Source organism: Oncorhynchus tshawytscha, linkage group LG16, assembly GCF_018296145.1.
Source record: "Oncorhynchus tshawytscha isolate Ot180627B linkage group LG16, Otsh_v2.0, whole genome shotgun sequence".
NCBI lineage: Eukaryota > Metazoa > Chordata > Actinopteri > Salmoniformes > Salmonidae > Oncorhynchus > Oncorhynchus tshawytscha.
Genome location: NC_056444.1, coordinates 61,442,534 through 61,468,653, shown reverse-complemented (window position 1 = coordinate 61,468,653; position 26,120 = coordinate 61,442,534). Strand labels below are relative to the sequence as shown.

The following is a 26,120-nucleotide window of genomic DNA, read 5'->3' as shown; positions in this document are numbered from 1 at the left end:
GCAATATACAATGTCTGCCATCTGCCTGGTACATTTGAGACCGAGATTCATACGTGAAGAGCACACATCTCCAGCATGCCAGTGGCCATCAAAGTTGAACATTTGTCCACTGAAGTCGGTTACTATGCCAAACTGCAGTCAGGTCAAGACCCTGGTGAGGATGACGAGCACGCAGATGAGCTTCCCTGAGATGGTTTCTGACAGTTTGTGCAGAAATTCTTCAGTTGTGCAAACCCAGTTTCATTAGCTGTCTGGGTGGCTAATTTCTGACCATCCTGCAGGTGAAGTCCGATGTGGAACTCCTGGGTTGGCGTGGTGACATATGGACTGCGGTTGTGAGGCCGGTTGGACTCACTGCCAAAATTCTCTAACGTTCAACATTAAATTCTCTGGCAAAAGCTCTGGTGGACATTCCTGCAGTTAGCATTCCAATTGCACGCTCCATCAATTTGAGACATCTATAGCATGGTGTTGTGACAGCTTCACGTTTTAAAGTGGCCTTTTATTGTCCAAAGCAGAAGGTGCATCTGTGTAATGATCATGCTGTTTAATCAGCTTATTAATATGCTACACCTGTCAGGTGGATGGATTTTATTGGCAAAAGAGAAATGCTCACTAACAGGGATGTAAACAAATTTGTGCACTAAATTTGAGAGAAATAAGCATTTTGTTCTTATGGACAATTTCTGGGATCTTTTATTTCAGCTCATGAAACATGGGACCAACACTTTACATGTTGCTTTTTATTTTTGTTCAGTATGTGTGTTCTTTTGCCCATCTTAATCTTTTATTTTTATTGGCCAGTCTGAGATATGGCTCTTTCTTTGCAACTCTGCCTAGAAGGCCAGCATCCCCGAATTGCCTCTTCACTGTTGACGTTGAAACTGGTGTTTTGCGGGTACTATTTAATGAAGCTGCCAGTTGAGGACTTGTGAGGCGTCTGTTTCTCAAACTAGACACACTAATATACTTGTCCTCTTGCTCAGTTGTGCACTGGGGCCTCCCTGGTTAGAGCCTGTTTGCGCTGTTCTCTGAAGGGAGTAGTACACAGCGTTGTATGAGATCTTCAGTTTCTTGGCAATTTCTCGCATTGAATAACCTTCATTTCTCAGAACAAGAATAGACTGACGAGTTTCAGAAGAAACTTCTTTGTTTCTGGCCATTTTGAGCCTGTAATCGAACCCACAGATGCTGATGCTCCAGATACTCAACTAGTCTAAAGAAGTCCAGTTGTTTTGCTTCTTTAAATCTGCACAACCTTCTTCAGCTGTGCTAACCTAATTGCAGAAGAGCTTCTAATGATCAATTAGCCTTTTTAAAATTATTGACTTGGATTAGCTAACACAACGTGCCATTGGAACACCGGAGTGATGGTTGCTGATAATGGGCCTCTGTACGCCTATGTAGATATTCCATAAAAAATCTGCCGTTTCCAGCTACAATAGTCATTTACAACACTAACAATGTCTGTATGATCAATTTGGTGTTATTTTAATGGACACAATGTGCTTTTCTTTAAAAAACAATGACATTTCTAAGTGGGGCTGTTTGAATGGGGGTAATATAAAATTACATGTATTTTTTGAAAAGGTATCTTCTGTGAAAATGGCTCTTGACTGACGGTTTGCCCTCCCCTTTCTATCCTCCGCCAGGTATTCCCCTCAGGTCCTGTATGAGCCCTGCGTCCAGGACATTGTCACTTTTCTGGTGGTGTTCATCTGCAGTCAGAACTACATCCGGAACCCCTACCTGATCGCCAAGCTGGTGGAAGTGCTTTTTGTCACCAACCCGGCGGTGCAGCTGCGCACCCAGCGCTTTTCCGAGATGATGGAGAACCACCCCCTGTCCGTCAAACAGTTGGTCCCGGCCCTCATGAAGTTCTACACAGGTGTGACTACTTGGTGCAGCATTTCGGGACGGGCAGAACTAGACACATTGCACAATTTTAACACTTTTGCATGGACACAAACTTTGAATTGTGCTGGCTTGGATATTTTCTTCTTTCCAGAATGGTTCCATCAACTATAGTGGGTGTGTAACACACCATCACAGTACGGCTCAACTTGGCTCCACTCAGTAGTGTGCAAAAGCTGTTAGAGTGGAGTCAAGTGCACTGATTCTCACATGCAACTGACTCTTGTGTGCCTTCCTTTCCACAGATGTGGAGCACACCGGTGCCACCAGCGAGTTCTACGATAAGTTCACCATCCGCTACCACATCAGCACCATCTTCAAGAGCCTCTGGCAGAACATGGGCCACCACGGCACATTCTTGGAGGAGTTCAAGTAAGTGGGCTAGAATCACAACTTAATAGGTATCGTCAGCTAATAAATACTGTGGTGATAGCGTGGTCTAAAAAGTTGCCCACTGTCCAGTCATGCTGAATGCTACATGTAAAATGTACTCAGACTCAGTTTGTGTGACTTCGACTGGCTTCCGAAGGCCTCCTAGTTAGTGAATCAATCTGTTTATTCCCCTTAGCTCTGGCAAGCAGTTTGTGCGCTACATCAACATGTTGATCAACGACACCACCTTCCTGCTGGATGAGAGCCTGGAGTCCCTAAAGCGCATCCATGAGGTCCAGGAGGAGATGAAGAACAAGGAGCAGTGGGATCTGCTTCCCAGGGTCAGTACGGAATTACCAGGTGGAAAACATGAACGCATTACGAAGCGCATTTTAACGTGTTACAAAGCGCCTTTATAATTCCTAACGACTCTTTCTCCCTCAGGAGCAGCAGCAGAGCCGCCAGTCCCAGCTGACCCAGGACGAGCGGGTGTCGCGCTCCTACCTGGCACTGGCCACAGAGACTGTTGACATGTTCCATATCCTTACCAAGCAGGTCCAGAAGCCCTTCCTCCGGCCCGTAAGTACCATTCTGACCAGGGATCAAACATATTTTACTCATACTTTCCAGTCTATAAAGGAAAAATGGGCGCAAAAACATAGTTTGCAAATGTTGTATTCAACAAATATGCGGTTAGAATGACTTTTACTGGTTGTCAACAGCCCCCACACAGCAGCCAAATAAAACATTGACAATATTTTTTTTTTTTCTGGTGTGATCAAATGGGTTAAAAACGAAGGCTGTGGAGGTGCTCTTTGAAAAGGGTAGTCTATGACTGGCAGAAAAATGGGAAGGATGGTAACCACTTCGTAAACTGAAAAATGTATTGTGTGCTTATTTTTACATCAAGGCACTTGTTGATTTGAAAAAGATTCTTAATTTTAAAAAGCCTTCATTTAAAAAAATATTTTGAGATAAATATTTAAAAACATGAAAACAAACCAACTCGTTTGTGCTTGGTATCTGCCTTCATCCATTTTCTTCAAGAGTGCCATGGTGGGAAAAGTAAGCCTCACAAAAACAAAATCAAAGTGTTTTATTTAGTTAGTGGTGGTCATCATTCCCTTTTCTGCCAACAATAGAACATTACTGTGCAGCAGCATGGGAGGGATGGCAAAGTGATACATATTAATGTATAAAGCCTACTTCAACAGTAACCATAAACAACTCCTATTCATGGATGCAGACAATATTTTTCCTGGTGACCTAACTCGCTGCTCTGTGCATTCCAGGAGTTGGGGCCTCGTCTGGCAGCCATGCTGAACTTTAACCTCCAGCAGCTTTGCGGGCCGAAGTGCCGGGACCTGAAGGTGGAGAACCCAGAGAAGTATGGTTTTGAGCCCAAAAAGCTCCTGGACCAGCTTACTGACATTTACCTGCAACTTGACTGTGCCCGCTTTGCCAAGGCCATCGCCGATGACCAGGTAAACTGTAGTAGTAGCACACCCGGCTTTCAAACTTTTGGGAAATTGGGAAATTGATTCAAACACTTTGTCTGTGCTTGCCTTGTTTAATAAACCAATAGAAAAGTCCCCACACTGCTAACCTCACCCATCTGGCACTCCAGGCAGGCTCAAGCAAACCGTCAAAGTATTTGAAAAGATGAAGTAATTGAACCCAGAGTGGGGAGGGTGGTGAAGTGGGGAGGGTGGTGAAGTGGGGAGGGTGGTGAAGTGGGGAGGGTGGTGAAGTGGGGAGGGTGGTGAAGTGGGGAGGGTGGTGAAGTGGGGAGGGTGGTGGAGTGGGGAGGGGGAGGGAGGGTAGAGATGGGAGGGTGGTGGAGAGAGGGAACAATATTCTTTTGAGGTTTTTCAATTCGGGTTCATATATAGTGTGCTAATGAAGATACAAAAAAAGGTAACAGAGCAATGTACGATAAGGCGGACTAAGCAAACACGGAATTTGTGTTAAGTACATGGAGGCTGCCATCTCCATGCACCTCTGCTATTTTGTAATCATTTGGTAGAATGACACACTCACATCCCAAAGCCTCAGTGATAATTCCTTCAAAAGGTAATTATATTTACTAGGAACCAAATAGAAGCAAACGGTGCAAAACTGGGCGGGATCTTCCTGAATTTGTCCAATAAGAAACATTTGTTTTTGTTTTTCCGTTGCAAAACGTTTTGCTGTGGTAATAAATACACCCAGGCTTACATGGTGTTCTTTCTCTTGCCTTTCCAGCGGTCGTACAGTCAAGAACTCTTTGAGGAAGTTATTTCCAAGATGACGAAAGCCGGCATCAAGTCTACCATCGCCATTGAAAAATTCAAGCTACTATCGGAGAAGGTGGAGGAGATTGTCGCAAGGAACTCTCAGTCCGAAATGGACTACAGTGACGCACCTGATGAGTTTAAAGGCAAGTGTTCAAACTTTGCAATGTTCAAACTTCACTTTCTAGTGTTTGAAATCTTTATTTTGTTGTTACTAATTGCCCCTGACAGCAGTGGTATGTTCATTTGGATGCAACGTCCCAGTAAGGGGGGGGGTGTGTGTCAATGCAAGTACTCTGGGTAGCACTCCGGAACATCTTGCCATGCGATAGCAGAGGGAACAGTCTGACTAGGGTGACTGGAGTCTGACAATTTTTAGGGCCTTCCTCTGACACCGCCTGGTATAGAGGTCCTGGAGAGCCAAAAGCTTGGCCCCAGTGATGTACTGGGCCGTACGCCCTACCCTCTGTAGTACATAGTGGTCAGATGCCACGCATTTGCCATACTAGTCAGGATGCTCTCAGCGGTGCAGCTGTAGAACTTTTTGAGTATCTGTCGGACATCAGGCTTACCACAGTTGTCGTCGGCAAACTTTCGTGGGCGAACAGGGAGTACTGGAGGGGACTAAGCACGCACCCCTGAGGGGCCCCCGTGTTGAGGATCAGTGTGGCAGATGTGTTGTTGCCATCCCTTACAACCTGGGGGCGGCCTGTCAGGAAGTCCAAGATCGAGTTGCAGAGGAAGGTGTTTAGGCCCATGGTCCTTAGCTTAGTGATGAGCTTTGAGGACACTATGGTGTTGAACGCTGAGCTGTAGTCAATGAACAGCATTCTCACTTAGGTGTTAATTTTGTCCAGGTGGGACAGGGCAGTGTGGGGTGCAATTGAGATTGCGTCTTCTGTGGTGTAAACTAACTGTCCCGGGTTAAAGAAAACCCTCAAGTTTTATTTTTAAGTGTGTAACATGTATAAAACCCTCAGACGGCAAACTCAAGATTTCAATATAAGGGAATGGGGATGCCTAGTCAGTTGTACAACTGATTGCATTCAACTGAAATGTGTCCTACGCATTTAACCCAATCCTTTTGAATCAGATAAGATCCAGCGTTTAATTGTAAGCTAATTTAATTGCATGTGTTTCCGAGACGTCAATGCTTTGATTTGAGAATGCAGACACATGCATGGAAATATACTTGCAGAGTGCGTAAAAACACTGTCTGAAGAGAGGAAAGTGTGTCGATTTTTGCTGAATTTAATTAATGTATTTTTCAACACCTCATTCAAACATGACACAACATTGTTCTCTCACATCCTGGTAGGAATACTTTTACACAGCTCAAGGCAAATTTCTATATTTTTATTTGTGAATATCACATTTAATATACAAAAAAAAATTAATGTTGCGTAAATGGGAGGGCTACAACGAAGGCAAATAAATACATAATTGAAGATACAAATGACATTTGTGTGTGTTTGTTTCCACAGATCCTCTGATGGACACCCTAATGACAGACCCTGTGATATTGCCCTCTGGGAACATCATGGACCGAGCCATCATCCTCCGCCACCTTCTCAACTCCCCCACTGACCCCTTCAACAGACAGCCGCTCAACGAAAGCATGCTGGAGTCACGTATGTGTGCACACACCAGTATCAAAGTCATATCCACTTAAATTGCAACTCCCTATACTCATAGCCTGCAGTACAAGATGTTAGTTTGATATGTGAGGAAAAGCAAGTACCCACTTGAAACAAATGTTACTGACGGAAAATTGAGACTTCTAAAGGCTTGGCGAACCAAACGAGTGTGCTCGCATACGCCCTTAATATACCTTCGACTGAAAAACGAGAATACAGTAGTAGTACTGTTCGTTCATCATGTAACACCGTAGCCAGAAAACACTCAAACATCTCAATAAATTGTCATAAGTTGATATTTTTTGCAGAGGAGAATGTTTGGTGCAGTATTTCTCAAGTGACAAATGTGCAAGAAAACTGGTCTTCTATCGTTGAATGACAACAAACACGTAATTGAAGAATCCCTACTGTTAACCGATCACGGACAAAAGGGCACAGACTTCTGATTCCGAACTTTGGCTTGCCTTGAGTGGGAAAAAAACTGCTGAAAAAACCCTTGTCGAAGGCCAAAACAAATAAAAACCATCACAAAATGTTGTCATAATATATGGATGAGTCGTTTTGGATTGGATGCATTTAAAAAAAAAAAACTTTATTTAACTAGGCAAGTCATGTAAGAACAAATTCTTATTAACAATGACGGCCTAGGAACAGTGGGTTAACTTCCTTGTTCAGGGGCAGAACGACAGATTTTTACCTTGTCAGTTCGGGGATTCGATCTTGCAACCTTTCGGCTACTCGTCCAACGCTCTGACCACTAGGCTACCTGCCGTCCCTTCTCAACTCTCTTGCTTAAAAACATTAATCAATGAATAAAGTGGACCAGCACTCGACAGTTGGAATTGAAGTCTTTATTTTAGGCAACATGTCCTACTAGCACACTTTATTAACTATATGGGTCCCCATGGGTTTGTGCTCACATTCTGCTCTGTCATTGTCTTTATTCACAGTCCCTGAACTGAAGGAGAGGATCCAGGCATGGATGAGAGAGAAGCAAGGCCAGGGACGTTTCCTCTAATGACAGCCCAACTTCAAATCCCCACCCCCCCCCACCCCGCCGTCAGTAAGGGATGTTACCACCATTAATTCACCATGCCTGAAGTAAATACCATCAAGAACGGGGGGAAAACGCAAGAGAAATAAATGAAACCTGATTTTATTTTTCTTCCCTTTATCCTTATTTTCTCGGGTCATCATCTGAAGGCCCTTAGCTCTAAAATGAAACATAATAAAGTTAAGACTTTTAAAAGGTTTTTGCTCATGACTTTGTGTATATATCTACATATATACGTAACACTGCAAGGATAAGCAGCTGTCACAGGTCTTAGCAGCATTCATTGTTTATTTTCCCTCGGTTTTGTGACTATGTATACTTTGTTAGATGAATTATTACATTTCAGCTTTATGAAGGGACGGATGATGCATTTAGGATTGGGATACATTTTGGTTGTCTTGGTGGTAAAACTTTAAACAAGACATTGAAAAGAAAGTGGCTGAACTAATTCACAGTATTGTTTATCATAACCATACAGTTTACAGTACAACATGCACACATCTTGTGCCGTTTGCTGACGAGGCTTGGGAAATGAGAATACATATTTAAAAATGTAGCTTGAAATGAACGTGCTAGATTGTCTTGTAGACAAACAAAAACTAATTGTGGGCTTAATTTGATGAAATTGGTAAGTGAAGCATTAGTTTAAATTATGTATGGTTGGTTAGTTGGTTGTCTCCCTGTTGATGACAGATGAGTGAATACATTTTTGTTTGCATGGCCTATAGTTCAAAACCTCCCAAGCGCCTCATGGCAAACCCTCTTACGATGGAGCAGAACGGTCATAAGACAATATAAATAATCTTTGTAGCATGAACACCATTGGGAAAACAGCAGGATATAGGAACACATCTCCCACATCAAGAGGTCTCTCAAAGCTCACTGTTTCTTAATCCTTACCCAGGTTGCTGACTTAAATGCCCAGACCCAATTCTTTCCGTCCATCTCCTCCTTAGCCCTAACCCTTTGAAGTTTGCAGATCTGAAGGGTCTGGAAAGGTATTAACTGTGTAGTGTATATTGCTTTTACTTTATGGATCTGCAAACATCGAAGGGGTAGGAAGTGAATTAGGAGTGGCTAACTGTAACTTAAGGCTCACACACGTCTCACCAAATGTTGATCTCAATGTTTTTCTATATGTAAAATCAGTTTGCAAATTAGGTTGAGGTGCCAAGTGCTCTCTGCCAGCAAATGCTATTTGTGCGTCTGAGCCCTTAAAGGAAAACTCTACTCAGCAAAATGCATCAACATGACGTGGCAAGTGACACTTTGCTTCTTGATAGTCCAATATCTTAACTTGACTGCTGATATGCTAAACATTTTGGGACTGTATCAACAATTGACTAATGGAACAAAATGCCAATATAGTTTGAGTGGATTTTTCCTTTAACTGTACAGGAATTTGTTTATTTTACCCACATACCTGTTTTGGAATCCAGGACTTTGAATTGAAATAAATGATGATGCACACAGGTTTACAGCTATTGTTGAAATTACTTTTTCAACTGGGATGGGTTATTTAATTATATTAAGCAAAATGGGTTTTTTGATTAATCTATAGAATTGGACCTTCACAATATTACATTTGGATAATATAGATCTATTGAATTCCTATGCGTAACTGTAATGTAATTTGTTTTCCAATTGGAACAAATAAAAAAAGAAGCATGTCAATGCAAATAGGTGTAAAGGTATTAAACTCTTCCTCTACATTCAAAGAAGTTTGAGCACAATCATCAAATACTGCTTTATTCCTTTGAATGAAAGTTACCATTAGTTTGGAATCGAGCCATTTATAAACAATGTTCACGCACACTTCCCACGCGCCTGGTTGTCAAATATAAGTAGGAAGGCAGGGTATGTAAACACCTTGATTATTACTACCGGTATTTAACTTTTCATTACAGGGTACAGGAGTTGTCCAGCAATTATACATAAATACTATGCAACTGTACAATAAACAATTATTTAATGAAGTTATAATAGTCAGTCGTTCAGGCATTGAAGGTGTTGGTGAGCCTTTCCAGGCTAAAAAGCTGCAACAAAATGGTTTGCCTGTCTCTACTATACTACTGAAGCTATTAGTGTTGTTTCAGTGACATGACCTTTGACATTTTTTTCAAGGATCACACTCTTGATTAGGGGCAATAATCCTTCATATCTGGGTTTTTATTTATTTTTTATTTCACCTTTATTTAACCAGGTAGGCTAGTTGAGAACAAGTTCTCATTTACAACTGCGACCTGGCCAAGATAAAGCATAGCAGTGTGAACAGACAGCAACACAGAGGTACACATGGAGTAAACAATAAAGTCAATAACACAGAACATTTATTTTTTTATTAAAAAAAATAGTATATACATTGTGTGCAAAAGGCATGAGGTAGGCAAATAATTACAATTTAGCAGATTAACACTGTTGGAGTTCCTATGTCTGTGGACTTAGAATCAGATGGGGCAAAGACGCATGCAATTGATTTATAGTGAAATCATTAGAAAAATCATGAGATACTTAAGTCTGTAGGGAAAGGTCTATCTATGTCTGTGAAGATTTCTATGAATTACTGTGTAATTACACTTTCTCCTGTTAGGGGGCGCCTATACACTTTGGTCTCTGTCTAGACCTTCGTAGTGCGGTGACAGCGGTACAGGGAGCGGTAAGAAACCCTGCAGTATGGCGTCACGGCCAAATGCAACGGCCCCATCGTATTTCGTGGAGTTCTATTGGCTCCCCAACGCATTGCTCATGCATTAGTCTGATTTCATTGGCTTATCAAACTGACAATCAGTCTAGTCGAAAGGGAGTTGACGTAATCTTTTCAGTAAATCAAGGTACTCTATCTGTTCTTTTTTTGCTTGTGTGCAGATATACGACCGCTTTTCATCTGAACTGGAAAATAACCTCATCAAGGAAGCAACGAATGCAGTGGAAGCCTGTCTGGTGGAGACTTAAACACTGCTATAATGGGTGTTTTTCATAAAAGTGGGCTTGACCATTTTTTTGCGAGCATACTCTGATGAACAATATTATACTTAATTGTAACGCTTATTTGTTTTCACTACTTTTCTATGGTGTTCTAGTCATCGTTTCGATCTTCAAAAGTAAGTTGCCTAAACATTACCTGTTTAATTTCATTCCGTTTTTACTGTAGAGTGAGCGACTTTTTGTTGTTTCTTTTCCGTAAGATTAATTTAGTAATCTGTTGTATTCTGATCGCAAACGTTTAAAATACTTTGTTCTGATTTGATATCAAATAGACTACCTATGCACGATGGTATTGTTGCAAATGATCCCAAAACGAATATTCTGCGCGTGAAGTCATTATCGCGAACGGCGACATAAGGCCATTCAAATCAAATGTCTTTAACGCCATTTTTATATCCGCAGATGTCACAGTGCTTTTACAGAAACCCGTCCTAAAACCACAAATAGAAAGCAATGCAGATGTAGAAGCACCGTGGCTAGGAAAAACTCCCTAGAAAGGCAGGAACCTAGGAAGAAACCCAGGTTTGATTTCGTCAGTACGATATCTGCTGGTTTTAGTAATGGGCCTACATTGTTTCACTTAATCTTACAAACATTTGGTATGTGTTGCCAAATGCTTTGCAACAATTTATGTTTTCCACTAGCCCTTTTCAAATTTAGAAAATATTTTTTCTAAACATTTTTCAATGTGTAGCCAGGTCTCTGTGCGTTTGCATATACCAAATATGGTAGATAGAATTGCATGGGCGTATGCCTCGGCTAGTAAATGGCTGACTGCAAGGACATGGTGACAACATCAGATTTCTGCTAGTCGATGCTTTTTCTAGAGATTGTACAAACTAACAATCCTAATGAAATTGTCAGTATGTAGACTAATAGCTATACCTAATAGGCAGTCTACTGTTTTTATTCAGACATTTATTTATGTAGCATATCGGTATAATGTAGCCTCTATGCGATGAGTCGGCCATATTGTAGGCTCCTCTAAACTAGTCTGAGCATTTGGCCTACAAACTGAGAGAACGGGAATTATGTTTCGTTATTTGACCCTTTAGTGCCCTATACTTGTAATCTGAGAGAAATGCATAATATTTCAGATTTTAATACCCCCGAGTGACATCCAGTTGAGACCTTCTGTTGTCGTTTCTCCAATTGCTTTGTATTATATTTAAATGTGATGCTATTTAACAGCTTGTCAGCATTGTGGCCTTATCACCTATTTTACCCCTAGTATCGAATCTAACAAGTCATCCCTTTATTACTTATGACAACATGCATTGAATTTGTATGTCATTCTAAAGTAATCGTTTTTCTTTCTTCAGGAGATTAAGTTTTGGAATCCTACTACTGGGTACTGGGTGAAAGTCCTAAACTGTAGCCATGTCTGGGGCGTCTGTGAAAGTCGCTGTCCGAGTTCGTCCCTTTAACTCGAGAGAGACAAGCAAGGAGTCAAAATGCATCATTCAGATGCAAGGCAATTCTACCAGTAAGTAACACACACATACACACATGATATTTTGGACCACTTGACAGATACAAATCTAGCTTCATGACACATTGGTTTCCACAAGCCCAAGCCAGTTCTGTACCTTAGGGGTCTTGGTTGAAAACAGTAGAATGAACAAAGTGAATGCATCAGTGTTGAAAAGAAACAGCCTGAAAAGGGAAGGAAAGCTGTTCTGAGTGAATTCCTCTTTGTAAAGAGATGCATGCCTGAGGAGCCTCAGTGTGAGAAATGCTGAGTTGGTCCATTCTGACACAGTTTGTGTCCCTAATAGAACCTTATTCCCCATATAGTGCACTACTTTTGACCAGATTCCTATGTAGGGAATAGAGTGCCATTTGGGATGCAATCAGAGCCTGCTCTTTGGGCTTTCTTCCCCCTTTCTATTCATCAATGCATTGTCCCACAGTTGGGACTATTTGATATTGGTAGCAGTACTTATCACTGGTCTGGAGTGTGTGGTTATGTCATCCCCGAGTTGACGTGGAATACTCCAGAAAACACAAGTTCTACTCCACGCAGCCTTTTGGTGCACCTTCGAGGGCAGACCGTAGAACTGATTTGAGAACATGCCCTTTAATATTAGGTGGACAGTTCATATGTAGAACATAGACAAACTATGAAACATCAAAGTGGATGTTCCAGTATATGGAAAAACCAACAGTTATGATATAAAGCAAAACTGTTTTCAAAGAGTAGTTTGACCTCTGTGCTGCTACCAGCTCAACCATAAGCATTCCTGTCATTTAGAAAAGCGCTCTCTACAAGATGTTGAGGTTGAAACAAACAAAATGGCCTTAATTGCTATTCAGTTGCTGTATCAGCAGATGGAATTTGTCCCCATCCAATAGCATATAATGGGAATCAATGATTCAGATAGATGTTGTACAGACATATTTAATGTGCTGCCCAAAGCTAAGGTCCAAGTGACAGCACAGCAATATCACATTTATGTTAGCACAGAGAAAATGAGGATAACGGCTATAATGTTGAATATAGAGATGTGCTATTTGGAAAAGGAGATGTCGCTGTCATGTTTTTTCCTCCTTAGTAATTTAGTCATTTTGGATTTATCCAATGTAACAAATCCTTTTGGATGTTTTTAGCCAGTGATTCACCATGTCCACTTGTGACTATGGGTCACCAGTTTTTTTTAAAGGGATAGTTCATTCAAACGCATCCACATTTTTTTCCTATGTTCTGAAAGTGCTCGGTCTTGAAAACTTGACTGGAAATGCAAAATAAAATTGTATTTTATTAACAATGGATTAATGAACAAAATACTAAAATGTATTTGAGTGAACTATAGTTATTCCAAAACCTGTCTTTGAATGGCACATTAAAACCCTCATGAGACCAACGCCATCTCATTCATGTCAGGTAGTTATACGCCTTGTTATAATATTGACCTGGTACTCAGAGCCTGTAACACAACCCTTTTATCAACCTGTTCCATGAACTGGTTTTGATTTGCCTTGAAGTTCAGTTGTCGCCTTTAGTCATTTGTGTTTTTTCAATCACACCAGCTGGTCGTTGATTGCATCCATCAATGCCACACTTGCCTGCACATCCTAAGGACCAAACCTATCCAAAGGAAAGCTTTTAGCAGAATCCTGAATCTTTTAATTCACATCCTGGTGTTTTTTCATTAGGCCAATGACACTTTGAGGTGCCCTGGGTGACTTGTGGTGTGTAGCAGAGCTGAGCTGTGCTATGTTTTTTTTGTGGGGGGTGAGTGGCAGAGGGAGGCTGCAGCAGTCTTGCTTCTCTTCCTATCACATGCACAGATTGCAGAGCAGTACTCCATTGCAGATGGTATAATGAGAATGCTGTCTTTCCCATGGCAGGTAGGCCCGCATGCATTAATAGTCCAGACTGTCAACCAATGAGAGAACATTGCCCTTTATGCAGGTCACTTCAGTGTTTCCCTAACATTGTATAGGTGAGTTTCCCTACCGCCGCCTAAAAATTTGGATATGGATTCAGTTGAAAAATTGGGTTAACCCCCTAGAGTCGATGTCCGCCCCCCCACGGAAATCTAATTAGCTAAAAATCCCCATCAAAATCTGTCTGTTTAAGCTAGAGATCTTTTTTTGTTGTTGCATGGGCTGTGTCTCAATCTGCCAATGGCAACCTTCCACATCTGCGGTGGAAGGTGGCCGAACTACAGCGGTGTTTGTCAGACCGTGAGACATCCCGAAAACCGTTCTTCTCACAAACGTCTGTAGCGTCCGAACAGTATGGGCTACACACTAATATGACTCCTCTATGGAAAGGTGAGACTCTCACAAAAGCATATGTCGGTTGTTTTGCTCTAATTAAAAATAAAAATAAATGTTTTTTAAATGAATGCAAGTACATGTGGAAGTAGTTTAGTGCCAAAACAAATTGGTTAATTATGGGTAAATTAAAAAATATATGTAATTTCCTGATCTTTCTTATCTCTCAGATATAGGACCGACACCGAACAAACTTCCTTTTGATAGATTTCTTTGACTGTTTTTCCATGTATGAATCTGTTATTCAATATATTTCTTTGTGCTAATAGCATTAAGGCCAAATGCAATTTTATATCAAATATTTATGCCTAAAGGGATCCTAAAATTCAAAATCAAATAGGTAAATGATCCTTGGTATGATGATCTTAAAACATTTCCGTATGTTAGATTAGTAGAACCCCTTTTTTTGCTGTGTGAAGAGCTCTGCCAAAAAGCATTGAATATAGGTTCTCTGCAGGCTTCATTAATATACTGAACATTTCTGCTTATGCCCCATCCATCAACTGTCGATGTGAGATTTAACCCTTTTAATACTTACAAAGATGTACCTAAGATGCTGTAATTTTATTTATACAATTGTTATAGGGGAAACGCTGAGTTGGGGCTATATAATTATGCTTCTATCACTACCTAATATAATGCGCCCCTTTCCAAAAATCTCAAAAGCCATTACACAGAGGAATGTTCTACCACTGTACACTTTGATGTTTTGGGAAGGTATTTTTCTCATAATTTAAGGCATTCTTTGATCATCTCTGGCGCTGAAGGAATAGAACTGAACAATTGAACAAAGCCTTCCTTCTGTTTACGAGGTTGTACGTGAAGCACAGGTTTTGAAGACTGCAACATGTGTATATGGATGACATGTCATTGTTTAGCTAAGATTAACCTCTTTCCTGCAATGCACCATCAAATTATGTTTTACAGAATTCCCACTTAAACATCTGGGCCGTATTCACAAAGTGTTTCAGAGTAGGAGGCAGTGCTGATCTAGGATCAGTTTTGCCTTTTAGATCATAATGAATAAGAACATGGACATGGAGGACCTGATCGTAGATCAGCACACCTACACCGAGACGCTAAATACATGCCCCGATCACCCCTGTCCATTCACTGTTATCTAAAAGGAAAAATCTGATTCCTGATTATCATTCCTACTCTGAGGCCTTTATGAATCCAGGCTCTGTTTTAGTGTGTGTTATATATATATATATATATACTCACACAATGTCCTTCGGTTGTGTTGTATTTCTGCTACCCTTTAGATATAGTTGTAATTTAAATGGGATGGAGAGAGGCCTGATTTACAGTAGGGTGTCTGTCTACGGATAAGCCTGGTCAGCTTGCTGAGAGAAAGCAGCTGTTTTTTTTTTTACTGGGCTGTGATGCTCCCCTTATTGTTGTCATTCTGCTGCCACCCTCCCTCAAGGTGTGTGTTCATTTGTGTCTGTGTCAAGGGCATGTGCCATCACTCTCCCTCTCTACTTTCCTCTGTGATTATACAATGTGCAGGGGATGAATTCAAGGTCACTGCGAGTGGGGTGATACTAAGCAAGGTCTCTTTCAGTGGAGACCTGTGCTCAGACATACCATTGCCAAAGTAATTAGCTGGAAATTTCACAAAATGGGTTGCGGCGCTAGCTAGCTTTGGAACACTATGTGGACAGATCGCATGAGTTTAAAGCCTACCCTTAATGATGAGCCAGATGTGCTGCTCACAATGGTCCATGTGTCTTGTTATGTAAGCCATGTGTTCTATTCCCCCTCCCCCATCACTCATATATGTAGCGTGGTGGTTTGCGGCTGTGTCAAAGAAGGTTCACTGCTACACTATCGCAAGGCTAACAGTGTTAGATTACAAATGTACTGTATAACATGGTTGATTGCTGCAGCAAATAAGGTCCTCTGATATGCTATTGCTAGGCTAACAGTGCGGGCTAGGCTAATGCTAACCTATTAAATGTGCATAACCAGATTCACATGTCTTCAGTGCTTAAAGGGATACTTTGGGATTTTGGCAATGATGCCCTTTATCTACTTCCCCAGAGTCAGATGAACCGTGAATATTATTTGTATGTCTCTGTCATATATGAAGGAAGTTAGGGGTAGTTTTGCGAGCCAATAATAACTAGCATTACCCACAGACTTCCAGTCATTGCGCTATCTATGAGCATGCTAGCAATATCCCTATCAAGATGCACTATGCAGAAATCGCTCCACCATTTCTTGGTTGCAAAAATTCTAGAAGTTAATGTCATTTCTTTTTTTGTGACAAAACAAAAAAATAGTGTCTTTGTTCCATCTAAACTGCTGTTAAATATATTTTCTGCTGTTTTGAAGCTGGTGTACAAAACAGAAAATAAAACATGCAAAGACAACATTTTAAGAACGGGAAGCATAGAAGTGGTGCACATGGAACAGATCTACCGCTTCTTAGACTTGCTTTCAATGAGCGAAAACAGGTTTTTAGAAATGTTGGCAACTTTATCATTTAAAAAAAAAAACATACCTTATTTACATAAGTGTTCAGATCCTTTGCTATGAGACTCGAAATTGAGTTCAGGTGCCTCCTGTTTCCAGTGATCATCCTTGAGATGTTTCTTCAACTTGATTGGAGTCCACCTGTGGTAAATCCAATTGATTGGACATGATTTGGAAAGGCACACACCTGTCTATGTAAGGTCCCACAATTGACAGTGCATGTCAGAGCAAAAACAAAGCCATGAGGTCGACGGAATTGTCCGTAGCGCTCCGAGACTGGATTGAGTCTAGGCACAGATTTGGGGAAGGATACCTAACCATTTCAGCATTGAAGGTCCCCAAGAACACAGTTGCCTCCATCATTCTTAAATGGAAGAAGTTCTGAACCACCAAGACTCTTCCTAGAGCTGGCCAAACTGAGCAATCGTGGGAGAAGGTGAACAAGAACCTTATGGTTACTCAGAGCTCTAGTGTTCCTTTGTGGAGATGGTTGTCCTTCTGGAAGGTTCTCCCATCTTTGCAGCACACCACCAATCTGCCCTTTATGGTAGAGTGGCCAGAAGAAAGCCACTCTTCAGTAAAAGGCACATGACATCCTGCTTGGAGTTTGCCAAAAGGCACCTAAAGACTCTCAGACCATGAGAAACAAGATTGAACTCTTTGACCTGAATGCCAAGCGCCATTTCACTTGGGCTTCCGAGTGGCACAGCGGTCTAAGGCACTGCATCTCAGTGCTAGAGGCGTCACTACAGACCCTGGTTCGATTCTAGGCTGTATCACAACCAGCCGTGATTGGAAGAGCAGCACACAATTGGCCCAGTGTCGTTCGGGTTTGGTCGGGGAAGGCTGTCATTGTAAATAAGAATTTGTTCTTAACTGACTTTAAAAAATAAAATAAAAAATGGTAGTGGCAGCATCATGCTATGGGGATGTTTTTCAGCGGCAGGAACTGGGAGACACTTCAAGATTGAGGAAAAGCTGAACTGAGCAAAGTACAGAGATCCTTGATGAAAACCTGCTCCATAGCACTCAGGACCTCAGACTGGGGTGAAGGTTCACCTTCAAACAGGAGAACGACCCTAAGCACACAGCCAAGACAACGCAGAAGTGGCTTTGGGACAAGTCTCTGAATGTCCTTGAGTGGCCCAGCCAGAACCCGATCGAGCATCTCTGGAAAGAACTGAACATAGCTGTGCAGCGACGCTCCCCATCCATCCTGACCAAGTTCATGAGGATCTGCAGAGAAGAATGGGAGAAACTCCCCAAATACAGGTGTGCCAAGCTTGAAGCGTCATTCTCAAGAATACTCAATGCTGTAATCCCTGCCAAAAGTGCTTCAACAAAGTACTGAGTAAAGGGTCTGAATACTTATGTAAATACATTTGCAAAAAAAAAATCAATCTGTTTTTGCTTTGTCATTATGGGGTAGTGTGTGTAGATTGAGGGGGGGAATAATTTAATACATTTTTAGAATAAGGCTGTAACATAACAAAATGTTGAAGTCAAGGTCTGAATACTTTCCGAATGGACTGTATATGCACTCTTCTGGTTTCCGCTCACCGTTCTCTGTAACTGTTAGTGTGCATGCTCTTCCACTGCAGAATGCAAGAATATTGTCAAAGTACTAGTATGTTCCCCCAAAATACACTCCCTAATTACTTTCAAAATAGCATTGGCCAGCTGACTCGTTCCAGGTATGTTGTCTGAGTAAATCCAAATGTGTATATACTATACCAGGTATTCCCAAACTGAGGTACGCGCAATGCTTTCGGGGGTATGCCAAATAAAAATGTGATTCACATTAAAAAAAAAACTTTTAAATCACTTTTTCAAACAGTCAGTTTATATTTTGTAACAGGGCGAAACATTTGGGTGAGGGTGTTTTTCTCACCTGAGCAGCCTTGGTTTCATTTTATTTTTGGCAGTGAAACATCTAGTGTTCAGCTAAATAACACAATGTCAAATACAGGTAGCCTACTCAAATAATTAACATCCAATCACATTAACTGTTACTCTCTCACAGGAATTCCACTAACGGTCCGTATGTAGCCAAACATAGTGGCTGCTCATTCCGTTAGCTCGAAAATGGTTAAAGTAAGGCCTGTGTCCATAGAGAGACATACCAGCTCTACTGGTAGTACTGCTCCTACCAGCAGTACTACACCTGCACCTGTTAGCACAAGTTGTTCTGCCTCCAATGCTAGCATCAGTAATTCTACATTTGTTGTTAGCTCAGCTAATATGGCCACTGACAGTTGTAAATCTGATGCAGCCCAAAAGCTACCCCCCTTTCCCGGGAAAGCACCCAACAACAGACAGGGACGTTGGACCATCGAAGAGGCGCAAATATGAGGACGACATTGATTTGAGGTTCACTCATATTGTGTGTAGTGCTTTTCCTCAGGCACAGTGTGTTATATGTGCAAATGTACTCTCACAACTCAATGAAACCTTCACTCTTGTGCAGACGTTTAGAAACAAAACATGGCAATTAAAAACATTTGCCAGAGTTTTTTTTTTTTTTTTTTTTTTTTTTTTTTGCGAGAATAAAGACTACTTTCAAGTAGTAAGAAGTGTATAAAAGCAACAGATATCATTAATAAGAAGGGACTAGAAGCGTCTTATATGGTGAGCTACTGAGTGGCTAGGACAGGCAAGCCCCATACTATTGTGGAGGACTTCATTCTTCCTGCTGCCGTGGATATGGCTGGGACAATGCTGGGGGAAAAGGCCCCAAAAAATTATACAGGCAACCCTTCATCTAACACTGTTTCACGACGCATCATTGACTAGGCAGATGTTTTGAAAAATTACTGCTTCGCATACAAGCCGGTGAATTATATGCGTTACAGCTGGATGAGTCAACAGACGTGGTGGGCCTGGCACAGCTCCTGGTATATGTCCGTTAAGTTTATGGGGGGGTCAATTAAGGAAGACATCCTCTTCTACAAACCAGGACAACAGGAGAGGATATGTTTAAAGTGTCTGGACAGCTTTGTGACATCAAATGGACTTTGGTGGTCAAGATGTGTTAGCATTTGCGCCATCAGTACAGATACCATGACAGGGAGACATAGTGGAATGGTAACGCGCGTGCAAGCAGTTGCTCCCGAAGCCACTTGGGTATACTGCAGCATCCACCGAGAGGCTCTTGCTGCCAAGGGAATGCCTGACAGCTTGAAAGACGTTTTGGACACCACAGTGAAGGTGGTTAACTTTGTTAAAGCAAGGCCCCTGAACTCTCGTGTGTTTTCTGCACTATGCAATGATATGGGCAGCGACCATGTAATGCCTTTACAACATACAGAGGTGCCCTGGTTATCAAGGGGCAAAGTATTGACGCGTTTTTGTTTTTTTATAAATAAATTGAGAGTTCTCTTTACTGACCATAATTTTCACTTGTCTGACCGCTTGCATGATGACGAGTTTCTCACACGACTGGCGATCTGGGTGATGTTTCTCGCCTGAATGATCTGAATCTAGGATTACAGGGACTCTCCGCAACTATATTCAATGTGCGGAACAAAATTAAGGCTATGATTAAGAAGCTGGAGCGCTTTTCTGTCTGCGTTAACAAGGACAACACACAGGTCTTTCCATCATTGTATTATTTTTTTGTGTGCAAATTAACTCAAGCTTACGAACAATGTCAAATGTGATATAGCGAAGCACCTGAGTGAGATGGGTGCACAATTATGCAGGTACTTTCCAGAAACAGACGACACAAACTGTATTTGTTATTCCTTTCATGCCTGCCTCCAGTAGACTTACAGATATCTGAAAAAGAGAGCCTCATCGAAATGGCAACAAGCGGTTCTGTGAAAATTTAAATCAGAAGCCCCTGCTGGATTTCTGGATAAGGCTGCGCTCCGAGTATCCTGCCTTGGCAAAACGCGCTGTTAAGACACTGATGCCCTTTGCAACCACATACCACACGAGTGGATTCTCGGCCCTCACTAGCATGAAAACGAAATACAGGCACAGACTGTGTGTGGGAAATGATTTAAGACTGAGACTCTCCAATACAACCCAACATTGCAGAGTCATGTGCATCCTTTCAAGCACACCCTTCTCATTTAACTTGTGGTGAGTTATTCACAATTTTTAATGAACAAATAAGATTTTATGTATGTAAGATAGCTAAATAGAGAGATTATTATTTGTGCCGTGGTCCTGTAAGAGCTCTTTGTCACAACCCGGCTCATGGGAAGTGACAAACTCACACTCATATGTTTAATAAATATATGCCATAGTGTGTGTGTGGCAGGCTTACAGTGATGGCAAAAAAACAACATTTGAGAGTGTGCTGAACCTGGTGCTGAAGAGGGTACGTAGCTGGAGGTTGAATATTTGAAGGTATACGGGACTATAAAAAGTTTGGGAACCACTGCACCACACAACACGCAACGCAAGAATGTCAGTTGTCTATGCAAAATTATGATCTTGCGTAGAAAGTACACAAGAGAATGCCAAGAGTGTGCAACGCTGTCATCAAGGCAAAGGGTAGCTACTTTGAAGAATCTCAAATATAAAATATATTTTGTTTTAACACTTTCTTTGGTTACTACATGATTCCATATGTGTTATTTAATAGTTTGTTTTGATTCTACAAAAAAAAAACTTGAATGAGTAGGTGTTCTAAAACTTTTGACCGGTAGTGTACGTAATGTATATATCAGTCAGCATGCCTGAACTGCCACTTGTTAAATGGTAGAATAAAAAGATACAATGCATATTTTCTTCGAAGTACACTCCTAATCTGCTTTCAAAATAGAATAGCCAGGTGACACACTCTAGGTGTGTTGTGAGTAATATACATTATGGGGTGTGTGTAGACGGGGGGAAAAATAACAATTTAAATCTTTAGAATAAGGCTGTATCGTAACAAAATGTGGAAGAAGTCTAGGGGTCTGAAATACTTTCCGAATGCATGGAGGCAATTGACCTGATGAGGGCGTGTGACTTATGGGAACGAGCACCTGAGCCATCATGGGTTCTCATTGAAAACCATTATTGGATATTAGACATCCATTCATACTTCTACATGGTGAATAGGAGAGAGAATAACTGCAGTGGTATTCATAGTTGGGTTTGAATACCACAGTAAAAAAAAAGTATATTTTTTATTGAGTTAATGTAATTATTGGTTCTCAACTTTGATAAGAGAAATTAATTGAAGGTAATTTCTTGATGTAAAAATCCAATGTCCCTATTTTAATATTTTCATTTGATTTTGGCAGGGGTGAGTGCTAGAAATTCTGCTGAAAAATTTGGGGTGCCTGTTGAAAAAGTTTGAGTACCGCTGAATCAGAGATTATTCTCAGTTTAAACCTTAGAAGTAGAATGTCTAGAAGGGCATACCCATTCTAGTCAAGGTTCTTTGATCCGTGTACCGGACGGGCAGCCATATTGAGTGTACTGTCAGTGCTGTGCTTTGAGCGGCTTTGTCCTTTATAGTCATTCTATTTTTATGGTGTAAACATCATAGATACCATCTACGGTGGAAGGTCACAGCATTGGTTCCACCACCATTTCCCTTCCCATGGTCAGCTAAGTGTATGTTCAATTTGACCTTCCAGAAAACCCTTCAGGCATTGACTGGGCTACACCGTCCATCAGTGACACTCAAAGTGTGATAGCTATTCGCTTACCTCGACATCAATCAAAACCCACTCCACATTTATGAATGGGGAAAACTAAGGGTGGTTGATACAACACAAAGGGATGAGGAGGTGTCAAAATTAAGCCTGGGCGAGATTGGCCAAGGGAAGGTCATAGTGCTATTGAGCCTTCTGCAGACGAGGACAATTGACCTGATTAGGATGTGTAATCCTCCAGCTCGCCTGAGGTCGCCAGGTTTGGCAGCAAAGTAATCTCCCTCCTCTCAGGTGCACACACACCCACTCAGGGTGTGACATTCCTTGCTTCACCTCTTCTCGTGCACCCTCAGCGGGGTCGTGACCACCGGATGCATCCGGTTTTCAGGGGAAATGGAAAGAGGGCATTTAATGCGACTTCTGCTTTTGGATGGTAACAATGGAACACTCCATCTTAACCCCTCCACATTTGCTCGATTGGTTGAACAGTTCAGACAACCTCCCCCGCCAGTTTCTTTTTTTTCCCTGTCAAGACCAGACAAGAAAGAAAGGCCGCTCAGCTGTTTCTTTTACCCCTGATATGTTAGGTTACATACCACACTGTCATTGTTCGGAATGGGCCTGGGATGGGACACAGCCAGACACACATTTGAGAGCGGTGGATAAATAGACACGCGCACACACACACATGACCTGCTAATGAGAAGCAGACAGACTGTGAGTGTTTCTCAATATGCCTGCTACCGAGCTCCACACTCTCATACTCCAAATGTATTCACAGAGGACCTTCTCTTGAGTACGTTCTTGTGAGCACCAGAATGTGGAGAACATAATAAAACATTACATTTGAAATGCACCCTACTGTATTGCCTCGAGCTGCACCTCCCCATTCACTGAACCTTCTTCCAGCCAGGACCATGGCAATAATAGACTAAGATATACACAAATCAAACCTTTTACTTCATAATTATCAGCTAGATATGTGAATTGTAATAATATAGCTAGCCAGCTAAAACGAATGTTAGCCAAAGACCTCTACCTTGCTTATCTGGCTAGCGAACAGTAGTTAGCCCTATTGACTTATTATGGGCTTGTGATCTACGGTATGTCGGCAGGTTAACATGCCAAAATTAACACTGTGTATTAAGTTAATGTATCAAGATAACATATTTTAGTCAAGCAACATATGAGATGTGAATAGGAAACATTTCATTCTGAAGTCTGTATTTTATCAGACGTCAGCTCAAACAATGTCCGCCATTGATTGACATTTTGTGTCATTTTTTTACGTGGTTGCGTCATATTCCTTTGCATACTTCCCGTTGAAGCGTGCATCGATGCATGCTTCAAAATATGTACTAACGGAGTACATATTTGAGAAGCGTTAGTTCACACAGATGTTGTGTGTTCTTGGTTCATACTGTGCTAAGTCTTGAGCATGGTCAGCAGTGCATCATGCACAGGGATAGGTCACTCAACACTTCATCATTCCATCATCAGTTTTTGCTCTTGACTGCTGACATGCAACAACAACAAAAAAGGCTATCACTGTTGATAGAATCACATCTCTTTAAGGTTTACACGTTTACTATATTATTTTGATGATAATGACAGGATTTCTGTGCTATTTGAGTTCTGAAGTGAGTTCCAGAGTGTGTTTTGGTGTAAATCTTTTTATTTTTTTTTGTCCGTGATGTCAGCCATGATGTTTTTCTCCCTGCCTTTTAACCATTGCTGCTCCAGTTTCTGGGAAATCCTTCCTCGCAGACGTTGAGTGAGCAGAAGGAATGCATCACGTCTGCTAAGCAACCATACCTGCCTGTCTGGATCAATAACACATCTTGTGATGGCTGTAGGAAGCCATTACACAGTCTCTGTTAACCCTTTGTTGATCTGAGATACTGTAACACACATGCGCACACACACACTTCCTGGCTCTCATTCAGGCATTAAATATCAGTGTTTTGATTTCTTATCATCAGGATATATCTAAGAAGCATTGCCAAGAAATTAACCTTGAAATAGAATCTTTGCTACTTCGCTGTTAGCACTGAATGCTGCTTCATTAACAACTGTTTAGAATAGAGGTCGACCGATTGTGATTTTTCAACGCCGATACCGATTATTTGAGGACAAAAAAAGGCGGATACCAATTAATCGGCCTATTTATTTTTTTATATATATTTTTTAAACTTTTTTATTTTTTTAATTGATTTTATTTGTAATAATGACAATTACAACAATACTGAATGATCACTTATTTTAACTTAATATAATACATAAATAAAAATCAATTTAGCCTCAAATAAATAATGAAACATGTTCAATTTGGTTTAAATAATGCAAAAAGAAAGTGTTGAAGGCACATATTGCACTTTTACATGTAATAAACCTAACGTTTAAGTTCCTTGCTCAGAACATGAGAACATATGAAAGTTGGTGGTTCCTTTTAACAGGAGTCTTCAATATTCCCAGGTAAGAAGTTTTAGGTTGTAGTTATTATAGGAATAATAGGACTATTTCTCTCCATAAGATTTGTATTTAATAAACCTTTGACTATTGGATGTTCATATAGGCACTTTAGTATTGCCAATGTAACAGTATAGCTTCCGTCCCTCTCGCCCCTACCTGGGCTCGAAACAGGAGCACATTGACAACAGCCACCCTCGAAGCAGCGTTACCCATCGCTCCACAAAAGCTGTGGCCCTTGCAGTGCAAGGGGAATAACTACTCCAACTCTCAGAGAGAGTGACGTTTGAAACACTATTAGCGCGCACCCCGCTAACAAGCTAGCCAGTTCACATCGGTTACACTAGCCATTAGGCTGATAGGCTTGAAGTCATAAACAGCGCTGTGCTTGCGAAGAGCTGCTTGCAAAACACACGAAAGTGCTGCTGCCTACGAACTGCTGCCTACCATCGCTCAGTCAGGCTGCTATATCAAATTATAGACTTAATTATAACATAACACACAGCTTTGGTCATTAATATGGTCGACTCCGGAAACTATCATTTCGAAAACAAAACGTTTATTTCGGTGAAATACGGAACCGTTTGATATTTTATCTAACGGGTGGCATCCCTAAGTCTAAATATTCTTGTTACATTGTACAACCTTTAATGTAATGTCATAATAGTGTAAAATTCTGGCAAATTAGTTCGCAATGAGCCAGGCTGTCCAAACTGTTGCATATACTGTGACTCTGCGTACAATGAATGCAAGAGAAGTGACACAATTTCACCTGGTTAATATTGCTTGCTAACCTGGATTTCTTTTAGCTAAATATGCAGGTTTAAAAATATATACTTCTGTGTATTGATTTTAAGAAAGGCTTTGGTGTTTATGGTTAGGTACAGTCGTGCAACGATTGTGCTTTTTTTCCCGCAAATGTGCTTTTGTTAAATCATCCCCCAGCGTTGCATTGATTATATGCAACGCAGGACATGCTAGTTAACTACACATGGTTGATGATATTACTAGTTTAACTAGTGATTATGATTGATTGTTTTTTATAAGATAAGTTTAATGCTAGCTAGCAGCTTACCTTGGCTTATACTGCATTCGCGTAACAGTCAGGCTCCTCGTGGAGTGCAATGAGAGGCAGGTGGTTAGAGCGTTGGACTAGTTAACCGTAAGGTTGCAAGGTTGAATACCTGGGCTGACAAGGTAAAAATCTGTCGTTCTGCCCCTGAACGAGGCAGTTAACCCACCGTTCCTAGGCTGTCATTGAAAATAAGAATGTGTTCTTAACTGACTTGCCTAGTTAAATAAAGGTGTAAAAAAAAAAAATCTGCAGAAATTCTGATTATGAAAACTTGAAAAATAGCCCTGATTAATCGGTCGACCTTTAGTTTGGAAAGTGCAATTGAGAAGAGCATGGCAGCATGCTTATCATAAATAACTGCTTGAACACTTGCTCCCCAGGCAGAGGTCAGAAAGGTTGGATGATAAACAACTGCTCTCAGTACATTGCTGTTTTAGCTTTCTAGCTGACCTGGCTTGACTTGTTGTGGTATTGCAACTT

The 26,120-nt window shown here is 41.1% G+C and overlaps 2 protein-coding genes across 12 annotated transcripts in view; both read left to right on the top strand.

The window, feature by feature from the left end:
• ube4b (ubiquitination factor E4B, UFD2 homolog (S. cerevisiae)) overlaps positions 1-8,723 on the top strand; it is a 45,982-nt gene extending 37,259 nt beyond the window's left edge. For all 4 annotated transcript variants that reach the window (XM_024375670.2, XM_024375674.2, XM_024375671.2 and 1 more), the window contains 8 exons: positions 1,653-1,888; positions 2,160-2,286; positions 2,483-2,627; positions 2,731-2,865; positions 3,579-3,770; positions 4,531-4,705; positions 6,044-6,190; positions 7,147-8,723. In XM_024375670.2, coding sequence (XP_024231438.1) covers positions 1,653-1,888; positions 2,160-2,286; positions 2,483-2,627; positions 2,731-2,865; positions 3,579-3,770; positions 4,531-4,705; positions 6,044-6,190; positions 7,147-7,214 — 1,225 coding nt within the window. In that variant the 3' untranslated portion in view covers positions 7,215-8,723. The remainder of the gene's footprint in view (positions 1-1,652; positions 1,889-2,159; positions 2,287-2,482; positions 2,628-2,730; positions 2,866-3,578; positions 3,771-4,530; positions 4,706-6,043; positions 6,191-7,146) is intronic.
• Positions 8,724-10,042: 1,319 nt separating this feature from the next.
• The window catches only part of kif1b (kinesin family member 1B), a 110,399-nt gene continuing 94,321 nt past the window's right edge, over positions 10,043-26,120 (top strand). For 7 of the 8 annotated variants that reach the window (XM_042299449.1, XM_042299445.1, XM_042299443.1 and 4 more), the window contains exons 1-2: positions 10,049-10,351; positions 11,558-11,721. In XM_042299449.1, the coding sequence (XP_042155383.1) occupies positions 11,616-11,721 (106 nt within the window). In that variant the 5' untranslated portion in view covers positions 10,049-10,351; positions 11,558-11,615. Of the gene's footprint in view, positions 10,352-11,557; positions 11,722-26,120 lie in introns of all 8 variants that reach the window. The other variant, XM_042299450.1, reaches the window with a different exon arrangement.